Raw genomic sequence first — 27002 nt, 5'->3', positions numbered from 1 at the left:
TGTTTTTTCTTTCTCTTTTATTTAGGCCAGAACAGATCTTTCCTGACTGTATACCAAAAGATGTTAATAATTCTTGCACCATTGATGATTCTCAGTTCTTTGTTAATACGGAGATCTGGGTGGAAGCAACAAATGCACTTGGGAAGGCTGTATCTGATCCTCTTGTTGTTGATCCCATTGACATTGGTAACTATATGCCCCTTAAAGCTTTGATAGAACATAACTGCTGCTTCTGTATATATTGTTGAACTGGTATGTTAGTGTTTCTTCACTATAAAAATTATCACTTCATAAGTGTTGTTGACTAGAGCTTGAAATGTGCTAGACAAGGGTAGAGATGGTGAGAGATTTTTTCACAATTCAGATAGCAACTTTGTGTTTAGTAGTCTTGTTTAGAAGATATTGTAAAGTAGCAGCCATTTCAGGTCCTGAAAGACTTTAATAGTAGTCCTGCAATATCACGTGCAGCTTCTAAAGGCATGGTAAAGTACAGCTGTTGAGTTAACTTTAACTTCTTTTCTTTTAGTTAAACCACTGCCTCCACAAAATGTATCAATCACCTCAGGATTACTACCTACTGTTCTGCAACTTGTCTGGGAGAATTGGATTTCAGACGCTGTGATGACTCTGAAATTCAATATTCGCTACAGAATTGTTGGCGACACAAACTGGATGGAGGTAATACAGCCATTGTTCCTTGCCATGATTCTGCCGTAATCCATACGTCTGTCAAACTGGGGTTCCCCCTGTTCCACTTCAGATAATTCAGTTTCATTTCAATATGTCTTACATGGCCACCCAAGGAAGTTTATCTGGCCTGTTTGTGGAGGCTGTAATCTAGGTAATTTTTGGCACAGTCTGAGTGTGGTGACCTTTTCATATCTTCATGGACTTCCCTGCTGTCCTTCCTGTCACAGTGCAGTATGTTTGTTTTTTAATTTTATTTTGCACAATGTGTAGAACATTAATGAATTTTCATCTTCTCATGCATGTGCAGAATGGGTGATCATTCAAAACTTGGGTAAATACTGTATCATACTGGAATGCTTTTTATAACTCAGTCTGTCTGCAGGTGGGCTACAAAAGGTGCAGACAGGGCCACAGGCTGGGTCAGAGTGGCTGGAAAGCTGCCCAGTAGAAAAGAACCTGGCAGTGCTGGTGACAGCAGCTGAACATGAGCCAGGCTGTGCCCAGATGGCCTAGAAGTCCAGTGGCATCCTGGCCTGGATCAGCAATGCTGTGGCCAGCAGGGCCAGGATTTGTCTACCTTTATTTGTCACTGGTGAAGCTGCACCTAGAGTCCTGCCCTGTATGCGTGCCTCAAGTGTGAGGCAGTCAACAACAGGAAAAGTGTAAGGAGTAAGCCTTACCTGTAATGTACTATATGTTCCTGTCATCAAGAGCTATGAGGGTTTTTTTCTTTATAGATCAATCTTTATACATCAATCTGTCAACATATTTTTAATAGCTTCTCAGTTTTTCCTTCCTTTAATCCTTTTCTCAGAGCAGTAGTACTCCAGCAGAGGCCCAAATGTATTCTGAATTCTTTGAGTTCTTGGAAGGAAGACTGCTTTCGATTTTACCAAAATGCTCTATTTGGAGCAGGTAGCCTTAACACAGGTCCTTGTGACTAATGTGGCTTTAGATGCAGAAACTATTTGTTAAGATCTCCTGTACCGATATTTTAAAAAACACTGGCTTGCACAATCTAGTTTGCAACTCCTGGATCATGTGTATGTTGTCCTGATAGGACAGTAGGACAAGTTCTTCTAACTTGTCTTGCCCTTTTAACATACACACAAAACAAATGAAATAGTAGCTTTTAAGTCAGCTGAACTTGCTTAGCTGTGGTTAAATTGGACTATTTTGATAATTCTTTACCCTCAGGATTAACCTCTTAAGTGTTCTTAATCTGTAGTCATTCCTTGCAGGGGTCTCACTGTAAAAAGCCCTTAGTTGCAAGTGGAATAGTGTGAGGAGTCAGTGTGTTACCTACTTGCATCCGTTCTCCACTCCACCCTGCTTCCCTACATACATACTAAGAATACTCTTCTGGCATTTGGTTGCTCACCTAAGAAGAATAAAAGAGCTTATGAAAAGAATTTATTAACACAACTATAAGCTCCTCCAAAACTATTTTCAATTTCACTCAAGAAGTACTGTTCTGGATCAGTGGAAGCAATGATCCTGGACTTTTAACTTGTAGTAATCAATAATTTTGCAATCAAAAATAAAACAGGTCACTACCAAAGTTCTGAATTGTGAGGCAGGGTACTACAGATCAGTAAGGAGCAGAATTATGTGGAAAGGAAGGAGAGAGATGTAATCTTATTATCAAATAAAAGATGAGATTGTCCTGAAATAGTTGCCTAACTGTTCTAGTGTATGTATCTTCTTATACCTGGTCAAGACACACAACTCTGACTGAACCTTTACCAGACACTGTTTGAGAATTGAAGTTTTTGGAAATGAGAGGGAAGGAAAGCTTGTTTTTTTATGTGTGTGGTGGGGAGCCTGCTTGGATGACAACTGAAGGAGCGCGGAACTCAGCTCTACAGTATTTTGATCATTGCTTTTAAAATCTTTGTCACTTTTGCAGGTTCCTCCTGAAGATACTGCTTCCCCAAGAACTTCATTCAGTATTCAAGGTCTCAGACCCTACACAGAGTATGTCTTTTCCATTCGTTGCATGAAGGAAGATGGAGTAGGCTACTGGAGTGACTGGAGTGAAGAAAAGACTGGGATTACCATTGAAGATCGTAAGTAGTACATAAAAGTAGGTCACTGACTTCTCAAGTGTGAGTGCTCTGCAGTTTGGCGATGGCCACCCGAAATGGTGTATCCTCGATTGAGCTGCTTGCTTGTATAAGCAACAAAGCTCTCCTGAGTTACTGTCAACACTAACTGACTTGACCCATGCATTCCAAGGAGCATAAGACTAGCTTCTTGTTAAGGTGGTGTAGAGGAACTCCCTGAAAACAGCTAGAACAGCAGCAGGGGAGAAGAGCCTTCTTCACAGGAAACTGTGTTCTCAAGGTCTTCTGGAAAAAATCTAGGCTTTATGCTTGGTTTTTTATTCTGAAGGTTGTTCTCTGTAACAGAAGTTATCCTGCCTAGAAAAGGTTGTCTTAGTAGACCAACTGCCTTAGTTTATGAACAACTTGATGTTAAGGAGGCTTGTAAAAGTCATAGATGAACAATCATCAACAGTTAAGAAACAGAAGGTCTTAGTCATAGGGTGCACAGATTTCTTCACAAACTTAATAAAGCAATAATATAAAATAATGTGCACGTGATAAGTGTAGCCTCTTATGCACTGAAGCATCCAAATAACACATCTTTTACATTTCAACAAAGTATTCATTTTGATTTCTTTTCCACTTCAGTAGCCTGCAAGGTTGGCTTTGTTTTTGGCTTATGCTGATACTACCCCATAGAAAGCCAGTGTTGTGTACTTAATACTCAGTAGAGAATCTATTCTTGCATCCAATTGCTATAAGTAATTTGTAATAGCTATTTAGCTTCAGTGTCAAGCTGATTGGTATTTTTCTGGTTTTTAAATGTGCTTTAGCTTTTCTTGCTTACACCTTCATAATCTTGTTTCTGTAATATCCTGTATGTCCCAAGGCGTGTCTTTTCTGGGCAGTCTGTTCACTGCAGCATTTCAGTGCACATAAAGTTAAACTAATACAAGTTCTGTTATTAAAACAGATGGAAACCCTTTTTTTATCCTCATTGAGTTCATTTATCATCTTAGGTAAGGAATAAGAGGGATTATTGTAGTTTTTGTTTAAAACAAGTGGAATTTGTATCCGTGTTTGCATTGCTTCAGTTCTGTTACTTCAGCTACTTTCTCTGGGGCAGATACTGTAAAATATGTCAATATACTCGTCTCTGATTTTCAACTCCTAATGATAGTATGACTGCATTTTCTGTTTCCTGTCTCAGGCTGAGCAATGATGATTTCAGGACTGCCTGCCTATTTAGATTGCATTGCTGTTCTGCTGTGGTGACTGGCTTTGTAAAAATACTGCTAATACTAAGTACCCATGTGTTACTCTAGCCTCAGAACAAAAGTTTTATAGTAGCAAATAAACATCAGACAGGTCATGTTAGAGTCATGATCTCTATTAGGCAAGATGTACAATTGCTTCTCTTTAATGTGAATCAAATTTGGATACTCAAATGAGTAGAAGAGCTCCCTTTGCCTCAATTCATAGTTCTCCTCTCACGATGTAAAGTATAAAAGATGCATGCTGTACACTTGGTATTGAGGGGTGTTTGAGGTTAAAAGTCAAAACTTCATAATAGACTAAATGCTATGAAAGAATTCTGAGAAGAAATAGGCTTAAAACATTAAAGATGTAATTCATTTTAGATCAGCTTTCTCTTGGGGCTAAGACCCTCACAAAAGATTGGGCACTTTTTATCGCTTTTTGCATTGGTTAGTTCATTTTACTTTGGAATGGAATTTGTTGTGGAGGTACCACTTTTTCATAGTACAGATGCCAAAATGTACTGTAATATTGTACAAAGGTACTGCAGTTCTGTTATCCTTTTAGAACCAAGGAGTCTTACTGCTAGGAGAAATTTGTCTCCTTGTTTTTACTCTTGTGCACTTTCCTTTTTCCGGGTAACTTGATATTGAGGGGTAGGGACAGTGTTGGATGCAGGCTGTAGCAAGGTTTGCAGGGTGCAGGGCTGTGCCTCTGGATGCAGGCTGCACGGTGTAGGTGTGATCATGCCTCACTCAGCGTTGTCACCTTTAGTCTAATCTTGCAGATGCCCACCATTGTGATTCATACTTTTTTTGATACTGTATATTTAAAGCAGAACTGGTGTCTTGCTCATTTCTTCAGGAAACTTTCCACTTAATATGCCAAGCATTATTTTCATTGAGAAAGCAAGAAATGCTTTTTAATATGCTTTTATTTTTTTTAAGAAAGCAAGCATATAATGATAATCAAAGGATGAATTCAAACAGATTAAATAAAAATGAATCTACTCTCAAGCATTTTGTTTCATCAGAGCCATCTAAAGGACCACCCATATGGAGGATCATTGATACATCTCAGTCACCAGCTTGCTGGACTGTGCATCTAATATGGAAGGTAAAGCGAATTGAAAAAATTGAGCATTCTTTTAAAAACATGTGTTTTTAAGTGGAAGAATCTACCCAATAGCCTTGAGAGATGACTGGGATAGTATAGGGTTTTTTGATATGAGAAGTGACTTTAGTATTCTTATGCTAATAGCTATGAAAAATTCAATGTACAGATGTAAAGGCCATCATTTAACTGACACGCCTGTGACCTGAAATACCCAGAATATACTCATATTCCTCATTTGTTGACCTTCTGTGGGTTTGGAGCTGTCACTTGAACAAAGCATAGCTTCATGTCATGTCTTCTGCTGTAACCTAAAATGTGGCAACGCTGTCTGGACAGTGATACCCCAGCTGCAAAATCCATTAAGTCTTGAGGTACTGCAGAGGCCAAGGTTATTAAAAACAGCACTGTGCATTTGTGTGCAGTAAGGCTGCTGTGTCCAGCTGGATGACTAGTCCAGCTGAGAAGGGGAATGCAATTATGGCCACTCCCCAAACCCTGCTTTCTTTTGGTCCATAAACTGTGTCATGTTTGTCATATTAACACAACCAAAGGTGAGATTTCTTTTATGTCATTGTGTTGTAAAGTCATGTAAAACAGAAGTTTTGTCAACAACTTCTGCAGTCCTTACAGAATAGCTTTTATTAAATCACTAGGTATGAGCAAAGAAAAAGAGTATTTAAACAAGAAATGGACTTTGGAAGGGACTGCTTTATAGAAATACGCGCTGGTTATTTGTGTTTTCCTTAAATGTGCAGGTATTTGATCTATGGAACTTGCCTTCTCATATTTTTTAATTGTACCAGGTATTTGATCTATGGAACTTGCCTTGTTCTCATATTTTTTAATTGTACCATAAGGACAGTAAGGGTTACATCACATTTGTTCAGTATCAGCTTAATCAAAGATGTTTCTGACAGGCACTGAAGCCATACGAAGCCAATGGAGTAATCTTGCAATATGAATTGACTGTCAGAGATAAATCATCCCTTTCCAGTCCAGTGAAGAAATACAATGTTACCAGCACCAACTATACCTTACAGCTGCGGGAAGAAACCTACGAAGTGACTCTGATTGCCCGTAACAGTGTTGGGCCATCTCCTCCTTCAGTTTTACTTATCCCAGCAAGTAATTCAAAAGGTGAGTGTCCTAGTAATGTTTCTGTCAGGTAAATCTGCATAGCCCTTTTTATAAGAAATCTTCAGTGTTGTAAAATAATACCTTTTACATGGGCACATAAAGTATTACTAAATTATCAGTACAGTCTCATGCCTTTTGTATATACTGCCATTATGTGCCAGGGAATGTGTGGATTTGTGTATTCACAGTGTCATTTGAAGCTGTGTGTGTTGTTCTGCTGGCTTTTGATTCTTAGAGCTTCTGTGTACTATATTCCTTGTTGTTTCTTTTCTTAGCATACCAGGCATTTTTGTGTCTTTCTTAAAAAAAAAAATCAAAGGGTTGGTATATGCTTACATATATACCATTCTGCCATTGTTCCTCCTTTAATTTTCTGATGTCCCTCCCACTCCTTTCCTTGTTTGTCCCAGTCTTCTCCTACATTTTCAGTATCTTACCTGGTTGTTTTGTCATCTGCTTCCACTATTTCTGTACTGCTCATGTTCTGTTTTATGTTTTGTTCATTACTCACTATAGTAAGGACAGGCTGGTTTATCCTTCTTTCCGGCCTTTTCTTAGACAATCCCAACACTACCAGGATAGGAAGCAAAAAAATAGGTATATGGATAGGTGAAGGTAAACTACCAAGGGAGAGCAACTGGTTCTAAAGCTATTAGATGAATTAGTGAAGAGTATAAATTCACACAAAGTAGTTTTGCAGCCAGGAGGAAGTACTTAGTAAGGTATAGATGTGTGATATATAAGCATATAATATGCATAATAAGCTAAGATGGGAGGCACACACAGGTATCTCAGAGGCCAACTCCTGGCCCTGCACAGGTCACCCCAAGAGTCACACTGTGTACCTGAGGGCATTGTCCTAGTGTGTACTGTTGCTACTTGAACTCTTTCAGACTTGGTGCTGTGAACACTTCCTAGGGAAGCCTGTTCCAGTGCCTACCCACCCTCTGAGTGAAGAAACTCATCCAGCCTAAACCTCCCCTGGCTCAACTTCAGGCCATTCCTCAGATCCTGTCACTGGGCACTCAGAGAAGAAATCAGGGCCTGCCCCTCCTCTTCCCCTCTCAAGGAGGTTGTAACTGCAGTGGGCTCTCCCCTCAGTCTCCTCCAGGCTGAACAGACCAGGTGACCTCAGCTGCTCCTCCTGTGGTTTCCCCTCAAGGCCCTTCACCATCTCCATTGCCCTCCTTTGAATGCTCTCTAATAGTTTAGTGACTTGATTATACTGTGGCACCCAAAAGTGCCCCCAGCACTGGAGGTGAGGCTGCCCCAGTGCAGAGCAGAGCAGGACAATCCCTCCCTTGCCCGGCTGCTGATGCTGTCCCTGATGCCCTCAGGACACGCTTGGCCCTCCTGGCTGCCAGGGCACTGCTGGCTCATGTTCAGCTTGCCATGGACCAGAGCCCCAGGGCCCTTTCCATGGCACTGCTGCCCAGCCTCTCATTCCCATCTGTCTGTACATCCAGGGCTGCCCCATGCCAGGTGCAGGATCTGGCACCAGCCCTTGTTGAACTTCACATGGTTGGTGATTGCCTGGCCCTCTGATTTGTCAGGGTCTCTCTGCAGGGCCACCCGCCTTTGAGGGAGTCAGCTGTCCCTCCCAGATTTGTATCATCTGGGAACTTGCTTAGTGTCCCTTTCAGTCCTGAGTCAATATCAGACCACAGGGCTGATGATGGAGCCCTGGGACCACCCCAGTGAAGTCCCTGGAACAGGTCCCAGGTCCCCAGTCTGATGTCACTGCCTTCCCTGTAACCCTTTGTGCCTGACCCATGAGCCAGTTGCTGCCCCATCACAGGATGTGTTTATACGGCTCTAGGCTGGAGATTATATGTACTATTTACTTCTGTATGTGCACACTATACATACAGTATAAGTGCTTAAAAAGGTATTAAGTGTAACTGTTTGATACACTTGTAAATTCCCATTCTAAGTCTGATTTCTCTCTTGAAATAAAGCATTTTTTCAGAAGAAAGACTCAACTTCTCTATTCCTACAGACGCTATGTTTCTAACTTCCAGTTTTTAAATAGCCTGATACTGCTTTTGGTTCTCTCATACAAAGATCCATGTGTAAATCTCTGAATTTCAGAAAATGGCATCTACATTTACTTTAGTTTTGTCAAATTGCTACCATTACCCAAAAGTATCAACCAGAACAACTCCTATCATGAAAGAACTGTCAATATTCATCACTTTTTTCTTTCATTACAGCTCCCGTGAAGAATCTCAGAACATTACCTAAACATGACAAGTTGTGGGTAGGGTGGACTGCTCCTAACAATTATGTTCTTAAATATGTGATCGAATGGTGTCTGATGTCCAGCAGCTCAGACTGCAGCATAGAATGGCAGATTGTACTAGGAGATGTTCAAGGAATTGACTTAAAAGGTATTTAGCTCATAAATCTACATATAGTTTGTAGAACACTCTAAAAGCTGTTTAGTGGTTGGAAGATGAGAAACGTTCTCAGTAATTAGAATTTTATGGTAGAACAGGGTTAGTGCTGAGGGTTTCAGTTAGTTTATTGGGAGTGGATGGAAGTATTTACATGTTTTTGTCAAACACACAACTCTATCTGATATTGAATTTTGAAATTTATATAATGTAAGAAGGGGTTTATCTCCATTTTGGTTATAGTATTGTCATTCTTGGAAACTGTTAAAATAGTGAAAAGGGTGAGTTCTTTCAAAATCAGTCAAATTCTTTGGTTACTCAATTCAAGCAGTGAAACTTGATCAGCTCTATTCTTTTGAGATTATGGTCAGTATCTAAAATCAGTAATCTAGGGACTTAATGCTGCACATAATTAAAGGCTTTCTATTTAAAATAATGTTTAAAAAAAACTGACTTGTCTAAATTCTACTTTTTAAATTTTACATTTGAATGTGAACCATTATATTGTTCTTTTAATTAATATTTTGAAGCAGTGTTTTTCCTTTAGTTAGTATTTTGGAGAAGTGTATCAATGAGCTCTAGAAAATTCTCAGCTGCACTAGGCACTAGTCCTAGTTAGACAGTGCTCCTTTGAGAAGCCTGCATTTGAAGTAAATGGGAAGGATAGTGAGCAGTTTGACTGTCTGTGAAACCAACTTTTAAATTCCTTTTACTAGATATATATTTCTTCTTTATTCCTTTTATTAGGTATGAAGCCTTTCAAGTGTTACTTGATAACTGTGTACCCTCTGTATGCTGATGGTCAGGGAAGTGGACAGTCTGTGAAGGCTTATCTTAAGCAAGATCGTAAGTATAAAATTATCACCTTGAAGCACATACACTGACCTTTTTTGACAAAAAAGCGAAGAAACCTTTGCTTTAATGTGGACTGTGTAATGAAAAATGGTTTAGTGCTTGAGGGTCAGGTGACATCTCTGATCTTTCCCCATCTATTATCATCCATTGTTCTCCTTTGCAGTGTTTGAGTGTTTGGGAACTAGACCAATAGCTGACTATGACTGGCTCTTTGTTTTTCCAACCTTTATATAATAGATAATTATACATTAATTTGTTCTTTTAGTGATACATTTATTTTATATAGATTTTTTTATTTATTTATTATATATAATAGTGATATTTATATGCTGATTTATTTTAAATTTCAAGTGTAAAATCAAGACTTCATTTGAAGGTTTCTTGCAATGTGCTGATTTTTCTTTTCTTATGTGTTTCTGAATTGTTTTTTTTAATCGTCTTTGTAGTTTTTATGTTATTTGAAAACAGTACTTTCCAGATGAGTTAGTGAAACTATTCCATTGAAGTTTTTGTCCTGTTACAGTTCAGTGCTTGTTAATATGTTGCTTCTGTGAATGCAAGATTGCCAAGCAGAAACTAATCTTCGTCTCCCATTACAGGTCCTTCAAAAGGACCTACGGTTCAGACAAAAAAGGTTGGAAAAGCTGAAGCTGTTTTGACATGGAGCCATCTCACAGTTGAGGAACAAAATGGATTTATCCGAAATTATACCATACTTTACAAAACTATTGATGGAAATGAAACAGGTACTAGAAAACAGAAGTGTTTTGGGGCACTGAAGTTTTTCATCTGTTTCCTTCCTAATATTTGTTCCTGAAAAAATGCACAGAATCAGTTATAGCTGACAATCTGTTCTGAGAATGTAAAGCAGGTGTCTGAGCCATAATTCTCCTCCTTACAGAACAGAAAGTCCCTACTAAAGAATTCAGAGCATTCAGTCTATATATAGCAGGGTACTGAGTTAGTTTCTCAGAGCTGATTTGTGAGTATTGTGCTCCCATATTGCATCTAAATACAGAATGAAATGGTGGTATATCAAGATGATGGCAGACTGTCAAAAGGGGTTGACTGCATTTAACTATGGTAAAACCTTAAGAAAAGGAAGTGGGAAGGAGTTTTTTTAACCCTTCTGGAGCTGTAGACCAATATATAATTATGTAAATGATCTTGTTTGAAGTGCATCTTAGTTTTCAGTAGTGTATATGACCTGCAGAAATACTACAGGCATCTGGCACTATCAAAACTCTAATTTTTAGATTTCCTTAAATTGGAAGGGCCAGGTACTTATGCCATACCTATGTCTTACTATTCCTTGCCTTGTTTTTTTTCTAGTCAGTACTAGCAGTTCCTCATTAGCACTATCTATTTGGCTTACTAGGCAGACTTTAAGCCTCAATTATACTACTAGTTTAGTTTGTAGATGCATTCTGGGGGAAGAAATTTCAGAGGAAATGAAATATAGAAAGAGACTAAATACAGACACCTAAACAGAAACAAATGAATCTCAGCATTTCTTGTTCAAGTTTGTAGTCTTTGATTGTTCCTTTTTCCACCTGCTACATGTTCTGTTAAAACTATCTTTCACATCTGCAGTCTTGATGCCTTAATGTTGCTGTTTTTGTGGAGATGCAATTTGTTTGTAGTTTATAGAAAACTACAATTTCTTCTTCTCTTTAGTTGTGACAGTGGATCCTTCCAAGACAGAGTACACCCTCTCCTCTCTGACCAGTGACACGCTGTATACTGTGCGGATGATGGCATCCACAGATAATGGAAGCAGCACCGGTCCTGATTTCACATTTACTACACAAAAATTTGGTAAGGCAGTGGCACAATTGGTAGAAGTAGGAATTAATGTTGCAGCAGTACAGCAGGGCTCTGTGAAAGATGTGTTAGAAGGGGAAGGTGATTTTATTTTAGAGTTTCAGTTAGAGTCAACTTGCAATGTTCGTAATACCTGGGTGGTTTGTCTAGTGCTCTTTCACTAAGAGGTAGTTTAGTCAGGATTTTTCTGAATATATAGAGAACAAGATATGCTCTGCAAATCTCATGAATTGCAATTTTTGTTATTAAGGATGCTGTTTTGGGTGTGTTTTATGTATATTCAGGTTATAATGTTTTGCCCTGACCTTTCAGGAGTCATTAGGATTTATCCAGTGCCCTTGTCTCTTTTGGTGTCCAATGGCATCTACCCCTAGTCAGAGTCTTTGTTTTAATCCTGAGGTGTACTGAAGAAGCTGTAGAGATGTGTGCTTGTATCTTAATCTGCTGATGTAGGTACCAGTCAGCATTCTCAGAGTGCTTTCATGTTCTTTCATATCACTGTGAAAGTTTTCTGCAGGTCTTTACAGAGACTCATTTTCAATAGTTAAATTTATTGTATGTTCAGATTTAGAGTGCTTCTTATATCTAAGGGTAACAGCAACATTACTAACTGAATTTAGTTATGGAAGACACTTTAAATTTAGTGGAGGCTTTTTTTTCTGTGTAGTGTTGCTCTTCCCTAAGCATTCCCCAATGTTTACTTAAGAATGTGTATTACATTAGAAGGAATACATAACAATAATGCAAACTTTGGTGTTGGCAGGCTGAGGAGAGCTTCATGTACAGAATAAAGTGATGGATGAGTAGCAATGTTGTTTACTTATTTGAGTAGGACTGTGTTATGAGAGCCATGGAGCACTGAAATACCTTGGCAGCAGATGAATTGGCAAAGATGTTACTGTCATACCTGCCCAGCTACAAAATTATTTGTTCTGTCAGTATTACAGCTTCTAGATCAGCCCAGGTTTTTTGTTGATGCAAGGCACTAGATTGTCAGGGCAGATCTTTTCATGTTTCCACCAGAAGACACATTTCGTATGGTGAAAAAGTTCTTCTGAATGTGAAGCTTTAAGACTGAGCATTGATGTGATTCAGGTCCTCCCTAATCTTTTGGAAATATGTACTGCTATTGAGTTTTATGAATGCCAAAGTGGGCTGTAACTGCTTCTTTTTGCCTCCTTCAGGAAAAGGAGAAATTGAAGCCATAGTTGTACCTGTGTGTCTAGCATTCCTGTTGATTGTGCTCCTGGGAGTTTTGTTTTGCTTCAACAAACGTGACCTGTAAGTACAAAAGAACTCTTCCTCTTATATTTCTGAACATAACAGAAATGGTAGTGATTTATGCCAACTCAGTTAGGTACTCTTCAGTTAGATCAGAAAAATAGTTAAAAAATGCATATATTGATTGGTGTTAAAAACTTCTGTGTTTTCCATGGGAAATCAGGGCCTCTTCTGATACTAAGTTTTTACTGTTAATTACACACATACTAAATGTTCTATGATTCAATAGTGCAAGAAATGAATGCTTTTCTTGCTGGATATAGCTAGGATTAGCTTTGTTAGATTTTGATCAGGATAAATTGTTTCTTAGTCATCCTGTGAATGGAGTTATGGTCCCTAGGTGTGAAGACTTGGAAATATCTTCCTTGTATTTGGGCTGTTTAATTACAGCATTAATGAACATGAAGCTTTATGACAGAAAAAAAAAATTAGGCAGACATCATGATCTGCAGTAACTGTGCCTGTTTACAGACTTCTGGGAAGCAACCTGCCTCCTCCTGCTCCCCCACCCCAGAGCTCTTGTCTGTGGCTTTAACCAGGATGTCATTGCTGCAGTGTTTCCCTTGCAAGGCGTTGCACCTCTCCTATGTCCCCTGCCAAGTTTCCTTTCTTTCTAATTGAAGACAGCATTTTATGCCCTTTTCCTTTTGACCTCCCTGCTGCTCCTAAAATTAGTACTTAATGGCTGTCAGTTGGAAAGCCCATCTTGAATTGTTCTTCAGAGTTCTCCTCCTCAACAGAGGATCTGTTGTTGGATCTGTTGGTTATAAAGAGCAGGATAGGTGCGTCGGTTTCAAAACTGGTTTGCTTGGGGGCGATTTATCAACAGAAGCTCCTAGTTCTAGGTAACAGTACATTCTTAAGAGTTACAAAGTAAGTTTTTCTTCTTTTTTTTAGTTGTGAAGTTAGCTTAGTTTTTGACCTTTGGTATTCGTCGTTATAGTGAAAGAAGTAGGATTGAATTTTCATGCATCATAAACTACCTAAGTAATAGCTATGTACATTCTAGAGTGCTATAAATTTGAAAATCTCTCACTGTTACCATTAGTTGTTTTGTGTTACATTGATAGCCACATCTGATGTGTGGAGAAGTTAAGTGCAGTGCTGTGCTTTGCTAAGTATTACAGCCTCATACAAAGATGAAAAGTAACCCAGACAGCATTCTTATTTCGAGTACAACATTTCTATGTAAGGGAGTGGTGTTCTGGATTCTGCTGTAGTTGCTATGAACAGGGAATTTGGGGAGTGCGTCTTATGACTTTATTCCGTTTTTAATCCTTTACAGAATTAAGAAACATATCTGGCCTATTGTACCTGATCCATCCAAGAGTAACATTGCTCAATGGTCTCCTCAAGTTCCAGCCAAGGTAATACTCACCTTTCTGCATCCTGTATCTTCCTGGTCTGCAAGGTTTCAGATAAAATAACTGGTGGGAATCTTCTGTCTTTTAGCAGACATGGATTTCAAGGAAAAACTTGAATATGAAGTTTTATTGACATTGTGATACAATATGGTTAGGAGACATCTTTGCATCTGTAGATTCTGTATTAGATTTACGTGGCTGTTAGCGCAAATTCACAGTCCAGCATGGGCTTTAAAGTTGTGAGTTGGTTTCAGCTTACTAGTTGGAATGGTCGAGTACTCATTTCTTTGCTAATTCATGGGAAATCATCATTAAGTAAACAATTAATGATTCCCCATTCTTAAAACCCTGAAGTGGCTTGTTTGCACAGTTCAGTCACGAATGAGAGAGAAGACTACAAACAGTTCCTCCTGAATAAGAAGATGGCAGCTAAATTTATGCCACATGTGGGATGAATGACCAGGCAAACTCTTTTCAACAAACTGTGGCTAATTTCTTTAAAGAAATATTCTGATGTTAAGGACATTATTTGAACTAATGTATGGTTCTCAGTATGCAATGTTCCTGTGCTGCACAGCAAATGCTTCCTTCTTTACAGCTCTTAAGAACAACTAAAATGAGAGCAAAGGCTTGCTCACATATCCACTATCACTTTAGAATAGCTGCATAATTAAGACTCTGTATTGGAAACAAAGCTGCATCCTTCATTTTTTAACACATGTTTTGGAGATATTGCCGACTTAGTAAAGAGAAAACTTAGATGAAGAAAATCAAAGACATTATGAGTAAAAGTTCACATTTATTGGGGCTTTTGATTTGTAACATAACCTTCCTCTTAGGCAACATCCATCTCTTTCTTTCAGCATAACATCAGTTCCAAAGATCAGATGTACCCAGAAGGCAGCTTTACAGATGTAAGCGTTGTAGAAATAGAAGCTGATGACAAGAAGTCTTTTTCAGAACAAGATCTAAAACCCTTTGACTTGCTTAAGAAAGAAAAAAGTACTTCAGAAGGACACAGCAGTGGTATTGGAGGATCCTCGTGCATGTCTTCTCCTAGGCAAAGTGTCTCTGACAGCGATGAAGGTGAAACAACACAGAACACTTCAAGCACTGTGCAGTACTCGACTGTGGTGCTTAATGGCTACAGAGACCAGACACCTGTACAAGTCTTCTCAAGGTCTGAGTCAACTCAGCCCCTGCTAGATTCAGAAGAGAGATCAGAGGATCATGCTGGAGGAGCTGACAGTACACCACAGAGGCAGCAGTATTTCAGACAAAATGGTGGTCAGGATGAAACCAACACAGACAGGCCATGCTTTGAAAGAACAAAGCAGATTACTCATGCTAATGAGGGAGATCTTGTTGGATTTGTTCAACTGCAGATCTCAGGTCAGAGTTCACAGCCATTGGGACTTGGGATGGAAAAAAATACCCAGGAAGCTGCTGTATCAAATGTTTTACAGACATGTACTGAAGGACAAACTGTGAGACCTGAAACAGTGGAAGAAAATCCACTTTCAGTTGATGAAATGCCAAAAAGTTACCTCCCACAGACTGTGAGACAAGGGGGCTATATGCCTCAGTGAGAGAAAAGACTGGCTCTGTTTTGGCCTTCCTTAGTGCCTGTTCACATCTTCCCCTGTGTTTCTGATAAAGTAAGCTAGGTATTTTTATCTTACTGCAGATAGAAAAACTGAAATTAAGCAAAGAGTAATTTGACAAAATACAGTAAGGACTGTTTTTGTGGAAAATTTCCAGTCCAGACCTACTGGAGATTTACCTTAATGCACTACATAAAACCTTACATCTGGATAGCTGAACAAGCCTTTGTGCTACATTGGGCGTTTTGTATCTCTTCATAACAGAATTTCACATGATTGAAAAGGTCAAGTTTTAGATATCCACATCAGCCAATAGACCTCCCAGAAGAAACACTTTGATGCGTGGCAGTACAAGCCTAAAAAGCCAGCTCTAGTTGCACAGTGCAGCTTTGTGCAAAAGTAAGACTGAAGCTCAGTATTCTGACATGGAAGAATACTTGTGTGAAACACTTCTCAGTAACTTAATTGACTTACTGAATTTTGACTTGGCCCAGTGTCTCAATTTTCAGCTTACCAGACCTGCAAATCATGTTTAAAACCCATAAAAATTAAATAGAACTTGCTATGTTGTACTAATAGGAAAACACCAAGATCACTTGAATCTGAATTCTACTATAGTAACTGATACTTTACCTACATTTAGATATGTGTACATATGAACTATAGAGTAATTTGGCCTGAAAAATGTGCCTTGCAACTTGACGCACAGCAATTCAGTCTTATAGTCAAAAGTTTGGAAATCAGATGACAACACAGATCAGCTGTTATTTAAGGCTTTGTACCCCAGCCACTGTTTGATTATAGAATACTTCTGTGATCATCCATGCCTCTGTTTAATAAGTGCACCTTTGTTGTGTACAGCTCAAGTGACAAGCTGTAAGCTTTTACCATTTTGCTCAGTGCTCAGGAGAAAGGAAATTTGACCTTCTTCCTGACAGACTGCAGCTATTAGTGTGCTGTAACCTCGCTGCTAATACTGCAGGACATCCTTGAAACTAAAAGCAACCAAAGCATTGAAGTCATTGGTGCTCTTGGAACTAACACCAAAACCTATATTCTGAATTTGAACTTTGCTGGTAGTCCATCTCTGTTAACAATCATGAGCCACAAAACACACTTCAGTGGTTGTTAAAATTCCTGACTTTTTTCTTAGTGTCTCACTTTTTCCCTGCTCACATAGTTTATATTTTTTGAGGAAGCTACATTTCTTGGAAACTTCCTCTACCAGTGTTTAAACAAAAATTAAATTACAGGACAATAAACCCCTTTTCCCGTGATAACCAGAAATTTTATGGCATTCTTTAAGATTTTTTTTAGTTAATTCTAAATCTAATATAGGCTAGTCAGCTTTCTAATCTGACACTAACAAAAATGTATTTCAAAACACTAAATACTGTTTTGTGAGACTAAAACAAGTTGTTTTATTTCTCCTTCAGCAAAATAACTATGTATTTAAGACCACCTGAAACCTTTTGTGCTGTGACCTCTGGTACTGCTGCTCTGCAGAGCACTTGCTAAAAGCCCTTGAAAGGCCTGTGTCAGTATCATTTCATCTTCCCTTGTCTGCCAGTTTGTGTGGAAGGATGGGTGTACATGTAAATGTCCACGTGTGAATTATGCTTTTGTTACAAAGAAATCAAGTGCAAGAGTAAATTTGTAAGATTACCTCTTGGAGTTTGGAATATTTAAAATAGATAAAGAATGCAGAGTCTTTAATAGCATGTCAGTATTCCACAGTTCCTTTCTCCTGACAGTATTTTTCTGTATCTAGGCACTTTTTTTTAATTAAAAAGCTATGTTTCAGCTTACTATAATTAGACCTTTCTTCAGACCAGTCCTCTACCTTTTCGTCACACTGCACCTAAGACAGAACCTTTAAACTCCCTCTCAGAGGGCAAAGGTGTAATGAAAACTGCTGTCATGAGACAGCAGAGAAACCATCTTTCATTTTTCAGAGGTTGAAGAAGCATTCCTTTTTTGGAACACATTCCTCTTGGAAGAAATAGCAGTTACTTTACTGGGGGACGAGTTCTCTTCTCTATGCAAGCTTCACAGTGACTGTAGAAATTACAAGTAAAAGGGAAAGTCTCTGTTGGGCAGTGTGCATGCTTATTAGAACTGCCCAGCAGCCAACTGCATTCAGTCCATCTTCTCATCTCTGAAGTATTGTGGGCCACTACCTGGCTTCGTAGTTGTCCTGGTTTAGGGCAAATTTGAGAAGAAACTTTCAAAGGGGTCCTTCTAAAAAGCAAATGCAAGCAGCCCCTCCCCCTGCTGTTTTGGGAAAAGATTTCCTTGGAGAAAAGTGGGGAAAAAAGCTGTTTATTTAACAGGCAAAGTATTCACAAGGGTAAAAAATTAGTAATATTAAACACTAAAACGTCTCAGTGTTCTGAAGAGGTGGCAAATTCGGAAAGTCCTTGTTGTGGCATGTACCTTGGCTTGCTCAGTCTCTTATCAGTCCCTCCTATGCTGGACAATGCCACCTCCTGGTTCCCAGTAGCCACAGGTGTGAGCTCCCAGTGTTTTTCTGGGTTTTCAGTTCAGAGCAGGGCTGAACAGCTCCAAGAAAAAGAAAAGCCTCGGTCTGGGGAACTTGTCTGCCTCAGCCAGCTAAAAACTAACTAAAAGCAAAGGAGAGCTTCCTCCACTGTGCGTGCTGCAGAGAGTGCAGTCTGTGAGGAGGATGCAGGGAGCAAGGGCAGTCCCTGAGAACAAACTCTGCTGCTTCTTCCCCCTCAGCTCTCAGAACCAGCCTTAAAGGTGCAGAATTTATACCCAGCATAAACAGAACAGACAACTGGGGATACAAGCATCATAAAGTCACCATAGGACAGTAGTCTAAACAGTGCTGCAAAGGTCTGAATGTTTTCAAAAACATGTTGATGAGTTTTTAAATATGTTTTTGTGATTCAGTAATACTAGCTTTTGATAGCATATGTTATTTGAGGGAGAATGTCAGGTAGTCCTTAAGTTGCTACTTGCCTTTCTGTAAAGAGAAAGCATTTTCTTCTCAGTTGCTGTTAATCCCAGACCACTCAAAACTTTGCTGCTGCTTAACAGCAGCAAGAGATTCTGATTTTTAAAATCTGTGCTAACAAAAGTTCTGGCTGTCATTTCTGGTATCTTTCATTTAGGGGCCAGTGGTAACAAACTCAAAGAATTGAGTGGGTCCTCGAGATAGTTCTGGCTGGCTGGCAGTGATGTGCTCTCTTTTGAGATAGAGCGTTTATCTAGGGCTAAAATACTAAAGACTAAGCAGGAGCTCCTAGTGGGTGAACAGCTTGTAGAAGCCACAATACATATGAATAACAGGTATACAGCTAGTTCACAAACCTATGTGCCAAATACATTGTGCAGTGTTCAGGGTTTAACACGATTTTGTCCTTTGGACTGTAAAAATCTAAGTGTATCAAACAGTTGCATACAGGTTTTTAAGAGTATCTGCATTGTAATTGTAGCAATCCACTGAAATTTTCTGAGCTTGGCGCTAACATAGGAGCTCAAGAAAAAGTTTTCTCCCTCCTCCACCTTCCCTACCCCCTTCCCCAATGGCTGTTGGCACACATAACAAAATAAAGGCATTAATAAAGTCACATTTCAGTATAGTCATGTCCATCTTGATTTCTTGGACTGGTATTTTTCAGGTACAAGTGGAAGACTAGTTGTAAAGACTGTTAATTTGGTGGTGAGGAAGGGAGGCTGGTAGAAATACAGTAGCATATTTGAAAAACCTCTGAAATGCAGGCTGGTTAATAATGCTCCTCTGTTTACAAGAGAAGTGAATATATTACCCTTGTAGTTCTATTGTGGTGGTTCTGTTAGACCAGGAGATGATTGGTATTGTTTTGTGGAGTGTGTTGGCTCACTTTTAGGGCAGATAGTCTAGGAATGTCCTTTCCTGCTTGGGATTGCTTCATATGTGCCATTATAGAAAATTAATCTTCCTGTTCCACATTAATGTGGCAGTACAGGCACAGCAGAGTAAAAATTTTTTTAAACTTTGTTCTGGAGAGTTTATGACAAGTATGTGCTTGTCTGGTACAGTAGCAAAAGCTGTGAGAAATCTTGGCCCTGAGAGGATGAGGGAGTTTGCATGCTAGGGCTGAGTCCCATTCTTGGGCTCTGGACAAGTCCTGTAACCTGGGTGGGAGCTTCAGCTCTGTAAATCCTGAGCTTTGTCAGGTGGTTAAAACATACATCAGTATGTCCGGTATGTGGGGTCACCTCTGCTGATTTAAATTAACTAATAGTTTAATTAGAGACAGGTCTCAGATACCCAAGATCCACATTAGTGTATGCTGCAATGGAATTGACTTCTCAGTGGGATCTGAAACTCCAGAGACTGTCAGATTGTTAATAGTCTGCCCCACTCCAGGACGTACACATTTTTTGTAATTGATGTCCATTAAATGGGACTAAATACACTAGTTTATTTTCCCCATTAGACAGTGGCTGTAGCTGAGATTAACTGTTCTTTGAGTGCATTCCTTTAACTGGGTTTAAAAGTTCTCTTGACTGAGACTGTAAGAGTTCCTTGATCCCCATAACCTCTTGTCTGTCTGCAAGGATGAATACATATAGCCATTTTAAATTCCAGGAGTTGCTTGTAGTATTATACAGGAGAAGTTTATATAAAAATGTTGAGTGTTCTGTCATGAAACAGCTGTTAGGGAATTGCAGCCAACCCGAGTCTTCAGCTTTGCTTTTGATCCAGAAAACTGCAGTAAAGTGGAGGTATAAGTGCAAAAATCTGGAGGAAATTGAAATTAAGTATCTTGTATTGGATTCATGAATTTCCATTTCTCTTCCTTTAAAGTGAAAGCATCAGTAAAACAAACAAACAAAAAAAACACCTAAAAATCATGTGAATTTGCTTTCACTGTTGTTTCCTTTGTAGGACTTGTGCAATCTGAGCCATTCTTGAAAATAAAAGCAGTGCTGACTTAATGCACAAGGATGCATTTCTAAGGCCATAAGATTTGATAAAACAAACCTAAAAATAGTAATGAAGGGCCAGATTTCAACAATTGTCTGCTTCCCTGCCTCTTAACTGTAGTGCAGAGAGAGGGTGGGCAGCGAGTGCCTCCCAGAATGCAGCCTTAGCCAGTACTTCTATTTATTTGCAAAGACAACCTGAAGGGGATATATGCAATAATGTCATTGCTACTCTGCAGAAGCACACTTCTGTAACAATAGATGAAAAACACTTATGGCACAACTGTTGACTGATGGCTGGAAAGCTCCACATCCACATCCTCCTGCTCAGACTGAAGTGTCAGCTGTTCTTCTCTGGGGATCACGGGCATGGCAGATGGGCATTCTCTGCAGTGTGAAACTGTTAACACCTGTCACTTCTCATCATCAAAGCACATTTGTTAATGGATCCAGTCAACTTGCCTTGTTTTTTTTAATACACCAGTTTTGTTTACAGTGTCACATCTAGCCTGACACTTTGATACAGCCAGGGATTGTCTAGTAACCAATTGCTTTTATTTGGGGATAAGAAGTTACTGGTCGCCCAGTTTGCTGTGCCAATATATGCATCTAGGTGAGCGGAGGTGTGGGACACAGGAACAGATGTACCAACAAGGAAAGTGCCTTGATGCTGAATTGGATGGCTAGTGAATGTAGACATTAAGTTAAATTTTGCTATGTACTTAAACTAAGTATGGCCGATTAAGCTAGTGGTAATTTGAATGCCAGCTTTAAAGGGCTTGCATACTCCGGCCAGAGGTTAAACTTGTAAATTGCTGCATAAGCTGTCTCTGTATGGAAATGTGTTTTAATACCTGTTCACTGTCTTTATTCTTTTGCAAGCTGCATGTGTATTGTCATATAAAATCTGCTTTCTACAATTTATTTTGATGGTCAGTTTTGAATGGCTTCCTCTTTGTTACCCGACTGAGCCTGAATGTTGCATTTCTGTAGTACATAATATGTAGAAAAAAACAAAACAAAATGCCACATTTACCTTTTGTGCTGGAGTCAGTGTTTTTGTAAGGCTGACCAAGTAGTAACCACAGAAGAAGGGTCTGGGCCACTGCTTCACACACAAGAAACAGAGAGACATGACCATGACATTCCTGGGTAAAAGGCTCTCTCATTGCACCTGTGGCCACGTTCAGCAGCAGGTGAATGCTCTTTAGTCCTGCCTTTGTAATTGCTCCTGGAAACAGGAACAATGCTCTCTGCCCACACAGTCCCATTTCCATGAAAGGCATCCCTGATTTGGCTGGGTCTGGCACTGCTCTCAGTCTCATCTGGGTTTAGTTCTTTTGTTTCTCATGGGTGGAGGATTCTCACAGATTTATATCTCAGTATTAAAAAGTACTAACGTATCACAGTTCTGAAAAAGCAGAGTTGGGTGTTCAAAGGCTGGTCACCTTCACAAAAGGCTTTAAGGTGGGCAGCTGGGGAAAGACTGCTCCTCCTTCCTGGCTGAAGTCCTCATTTGAATAGACAGATTCCTGCAAAGCTGAGGGGGGCAGTGGCGTGGGAAAGGGGGTGTTCCATTACATGTCACCAGAAATTATTATTGCCACAGAAGAGCCATCCCAGATGTGTTTCGTATGAGTTAATGCTTGGTGGTGCTAGATGCAGACTCCTATTCCAAAATGATGGTTTACTGCACAGTTGTTCCCTGACCACTGTTTCACTTAAGGCCCTTCACCTTTATAGAGAGCCGTAGCATTTCTGTGTGTCCCGCTGCCCTGTGCTCACAGCTGATGAGCATTGGGGCAGCTGAGCTCCACAAGGAGCACAAAGTGCGTGCAGAAGAGGAGGCAGCAGTTTGTCCTTTACAGGCTGCTCCCTGCTGCCAGAACAAGACAGGAAACGTGCTTGGGCTCTGTACACTCAGAACTCCAGAAGCAGCTCGGTTCCTGGAAGGAAGCAGTTTTCCATCCGCATGGCAGAGTCTGGAGCACAGGAGCAGCAGGTGTGCCTAACCATGTTCTACCTTTGCAGCAGCCAGGGTGGGCACTGGACAGCAGCACAGCACCCTGAGAGGGCACAGGGCCCTGCCAGCCCAGCCCCAGCAGTGCAGCTGGGCGATCTCTGCCTTGTTCAGCAGCACTAAACCTCTCTGCAAAGTCATCTTACACGTATTTTCCAGTTATTTGTGCTATTCATGGCAAGGTGATCCAGTGCCTTTCTGACTTCCCAGCAGAATCCATCCACACAAAATAACTAGCAGAGCCAAAATATTCCTCCCACTCCCTACAAAACAGCTAGGAAATTCCTGGATCAGCCAAGGAAGCTGAGCACTAGTGACCCTGGTGACACACATCTCCAACTGGGAGATGCAGTATGACTTTCCCAATGAGTAATCTGACTCCAGGCTGGCCTGGAAATGGAAGTGTTCTGTGCACTGGTGTCCTGGGCGTTGCCCTGGCTTTCCTTTTGTGATGACTCCCGAGACACGCAGCCGGCCTGTGCACTGAGCTGGGTCGGGGCCAGCAGCAGGTTTCAGTGGGAGCCACAGAGCTCCCGCAGCTCTCGGCTGGCCCTGCGCTGCTGGCACAGCCTGTTACCCGGCTGCAGTGTCATGCAGCAGGTTCTGGTGCCAGAATCCCGAGTGAAGCTGCTCAGGGAGTGTCCCGTAGGGCTGTGAGTGCCCGGGCACGCATTCCTGGGGTGCAGCTGAGCAGAGCCGTGCTGGGACCAGCGAGGGAGCACCGTGGAGCTGGGGCAGTGGGGCAGCCTGGGCAGCACCTGGGGACCCAGAGCGCTGCAGATCCGCTGCTCTCAGCGCACAGCATGGCCCTGCACAGCACACCACGGCACGGCACGGCATGGCACAGCACGGCATAGCACGGCAGGGCACAGCACGGTATAGCACGACACACCACGGCACGGCATGGACAGCACAGCACACCACGGCACGGCATAGCACGGCACGGCACGGCACAGCACGGCACGGCACGGCACAGCCCCACTCCTGGCCTCTCCCGGCACTGTGGCCCGTTCAGCCCGCCAGGGCCGTGCCGGGAGAGGGCAGCACACGCTGCCCGTGACAGCCGGCCGGCTGACGGCTCCAGCCCGGCTCCTGAGCGGGTGTAATACTTGTTACATTTATTTTCCGGCAGCTCAGCAGGTCCCCTTGGGTTCTCTTGTTCCATTCCGCTCCCGCGCAAAGCCTTGCTCAGGTTTTCCATTACCCTGAGTCACAAATCCCGGTCAGGGCAGGCTCATCGCCCGCCTGCTGCCGCCCGGATCGGATTGCCCCCGATCCCGCCCGGCACACCGTGCCCAGATGGGGCCTCACAATAGCGGCTCCGCGTGAAACGGCCCCAATCTCCGGTTCCTTGTCCCCACGGGGCGGACCTGCCACGGATGGGCTGGAATTGCTGACAGGAAGCCTGTTCTCATGCTCGGCTGCAGCCTGAATCGCTGCCCTGCTCCGCCCAGATAAGCAATCACCGCTTTGGGAAAAAACTCGAGGCTCCTGAAGACCATTTCTGGACTAAACCTGTGGCAGCACAACTCTTCCTGCTTGATCAGATAAAGCTTTTCCCCGTTCTGAGGAGATTTGCCATTGGCAAAAAAACACACGAAGGTGCACCAAAGACCCCCGGGACCATCTCCCCATGCACACTGCCCATTTTGGTACTAGGCAACTTCCCTAAATGCAGTCACTGTAATAAACTTTAAAACGTACTCTGGCTGTCCTCTATCATGCATTACACAGAACTTGCTGCGTTCAGCCAGACACCTGAAGAGTGCCCCTCCTTCCCTCCCAGCTTCTTGTCTCAGACACCAGAGTTTCCCGAACAGCCCCAGGGCAATAGCAGATGTCTCCAGAATCTGCTCAGGGCATAGCGCTTGTAGCACATCCCCATTATGCTCCATTTGCTGCATGTGTTTTTACTCCTCTCTCTGCTGGATATCTTCCTTAAGTGAAACTATTAACATTCTTGCATGTGTCAGAAAGCCTCTCCATTTTACTTATCTATATAAATTAATGCCATTTAGATAGATAATGAAGAGATACACATCTGTAAATGGAAGCAAATCGAATCATTTTATGAGCTTGAAGAATAAGAGATCTTGTATCAGTCTTTAGAATTAGGTTGTCTGTAATGTAGGAAAAAGGTCAGACTCTCTGAAAGTGCAACATGTGGAATAACTTAAATAAAAATGTCAGCATAGAAACACCAAAAATAAATAAACATTGACAGAGTAGAAATTCCTTTAAAGGCAGTGAAACTCAGACTTGGCCACAAAACCCCAAGTAAACAGATAACCTTGCACAACATGTGGCTCTAGAGAGAAACTCTAGTTAGCCCTATCATTAAAGAAAAAATCAATCATTACAAAATTTCCCAAGACTGACCTCAGTCATGGGAAAAGAACAACCAAAGCTGGAGACAATGCATACAAGAATTTACCTGAGGAGACAGCAACAAAAGAACCCAAGTCATCACAAAACAAGCAGGGTTGTGAGGGATTTACACAGCTCTGTTTCTATATGTATTAGACAGGGCATTGCCAGCTCAGTTCCTGAGAAACGAGCTACCTTGGTTCTACCTTAGATCAGGAACCTGGTCCATATCCACAAGTGAGCAGACCTGCTAATAAACCCAAGGCTTAGGTAATTTCACAGCAATTTTTTTGATGGTTTTGCATCGAGACAGCGGGGTTGGGGAAGTGAGGATGTGCACAGGAAAGGTAAAAAGGAATGGGAGCAAAGGATGGTGTCAGCCCCTATTTGAGCTCAAGCAGCTCCCCTCCCTCTCACTGTGGAGCATCAGGAGATTCAATGCACAGCTTATTTCCAGGATTCTCCTTTGCTTAATAAAGACAGTACTTACAAACAAAGAACCAGCCCTTTGTGCTGGAAGAAAGGTGAAAAATAGCAAAATCTAAACTCGTCTGTGTTCTTTGTCATCCAAAATGATTCAACACTCCCCTGCTTCCTTCCTTCCTTGCAGATCAGATGTTGGGAAACCTTGTCTGACTCAAGAACTTGTAGAAGACTTGACAGAAATGTAAAACAATTAAGCTCCCAGAAAATAAAAGCAAAAGCAGAAAAGAGATGCAGACCCTAAAGACAATTAATAATCCAAGCCTCTTTGTGAGCCAAGCTATAAAACAAAACAAAAAAAAAATAGCTAGAGATGAAAGTAAATGCATGGAGCATGTTTGAAGGAGGTGTAAGGTCATGGGAGAGAGAAGCAGGCAGCAAAGGCAGCAAGCCATGAACACAGCTGGGTATGAGCATTTCTGGGCAGTATTCTGGTGACAAAAATTCTTTATGTTCAAAGCAAAGACACCATCCACCACTGCTCAAACCTTTTTGTGTTCAGATGATTTAGAAACATATTTTGTAAATAAAAATATCTGTAGCTCATAAACTATTGATGCTGGCATAAATTCCTACACTAAAAGAGATCAAAACATAACCAAACAGGAGAAAGAAACAAAAACTAAACACCTCCCCCAACTCAAACCCTCTCAGCTAACTTTTTAAGACAGTAACAGTAATACAGCATGGAGTCCATGTCCCCATGTCCAGACTTAGCAGACACTGGCTATGAAAAGATTCACTGCAGAATTGTGCTAGGCTCATTTGGTATAATAAAGAAATTTCTTACATTAGGACCTGATTTGCCATAGTAACATTTTAGAAAGTCTTTTGTGCTCTTTTACTTCAGAATAAAGTGTTCAGTTCAGATTAGTGATGGTCTAAGTGGACATCCAGAGCATTAACTGTGTTTATAATCTTATGCTCATTGTCTCTGACACCCCTAGATACTCTTGCATAACATTTCTGTGGTTATGAAAAGTGTTACTTCTTTGTTAAATTCCATTAGACATTCAGTTGCTCATGTAGTCGAGAAAATTCTGCAGAAATTAGCCTTGGCTGGGCTACTATTACATTCTGAGCAGAGCAATGACAAACCCAGGAAATATAGGGCTACTTTTCCAAGAAATAAGTACTCAGAAACTTCATTATTATCAGGTCATACACTGAAACAGAAACAATGTACTAGTTGGCTCAGCAGACTTACTACTCATCAGTGTGGGGTTGAGCAATGCCTTGGAATCAAAGCAGCCCAAGGGACTGAGAAAAATGTTGGTAGCAGACATTCAAACTCAAAAGTCTGGACCTCACTACTCAATTGTAGCACTAGTCAATGCTAAAGCAGCACTTTTAAAATATAAACCACCATATTATAGCATAGTTTCTTTGACAGCTTGAATTGTGAAACAAGCCCACTGCAGCCTGAGATGTTACTGAGCTCCCACGGGGAAACTCTCCCAGAACCTTCATCCCTCAGTGAAGGAGCTGTGGGCCAGCCCTCCACCCTCCTCCATGCTCCCAAAGCTCACTTGAATAACCTGAGTAATTCAGGACCCTGGGAAAGGACATCCTTGATCTGTAGTTGGGGCATCTCAGGACAGCCTGCCCCCTGGCATGTTAAC

General features: G+C 41.0%; 1 protein-coding gene across 1 annotated transcript in view; it reads left to right on the top strand.

Moving 5' to 3' along the window:
• The window catches only part of IL6ST (interleukin 6 cytokine family signal transducer), a 32712-nt gene extending 11278 nt beyond the window's left edge, over positions 1-21434 (top strand). Inside the window, exons 5-16 of the mRNA XM_005489758.4 lie at positions 26-186; positions 527-678; positions 2600-2759; positions 5029-5111; positions 6029-6248; positions 8462-8638; positions 9392-9490; positions 10099-10245; positions 11177-11317; positions 12508-12604; positions 13890-13971; positions 14832-21434. Coding sequence (XP_005489815.1) covers positions 26-186; positions 527-678; positions 2600-2759; positions 5029-5111; positions 6029-6248; positions 8462-8638; positions 9392-9490; positions 10099-10245; positions 11177-11317; positions 12508-12604; positions 13890-13971; positions 14832-15557 — 2245 coding nt within the window. The 3' untranslated portion in view covers positions 15558-21434. The remainder of the gene's footprint in view (positions 1-25; positions 187-526; positions 679-2599; positions 2760-5028; positions 5112-6028; positions 6249-8461; positions 8639-9391; positions 9491-10098; positions 10246-11176; positions 11318-12507; positions 12605-13889; positions 13972-14831) is intronic.
• The last annotated feature ends 5568 nt before the right edge of the window (positions 21435-27002 follow it).

The sequence above is a fragment of the Zonotrichia albicollis genome, chromosome Z (genome assembly GCF_047830755.1).
Source record: "Zonotrichia albicollis isolate bZonAlb1 chromosome Z, bZonAlb1.hap1, whole genome shotgun sequence".
Classification (NCBI taxonomy): Eukaryota; Metazoa; Chordata; class Aves; order Passeriformes; family Passerellidae; genus Zonotrichia; species Zonotrichia albicollis.
Note: the sequence above shows the minus strand (reverse complement) of the source record. Positions and strands in the feature narration are given on the sequence as shown.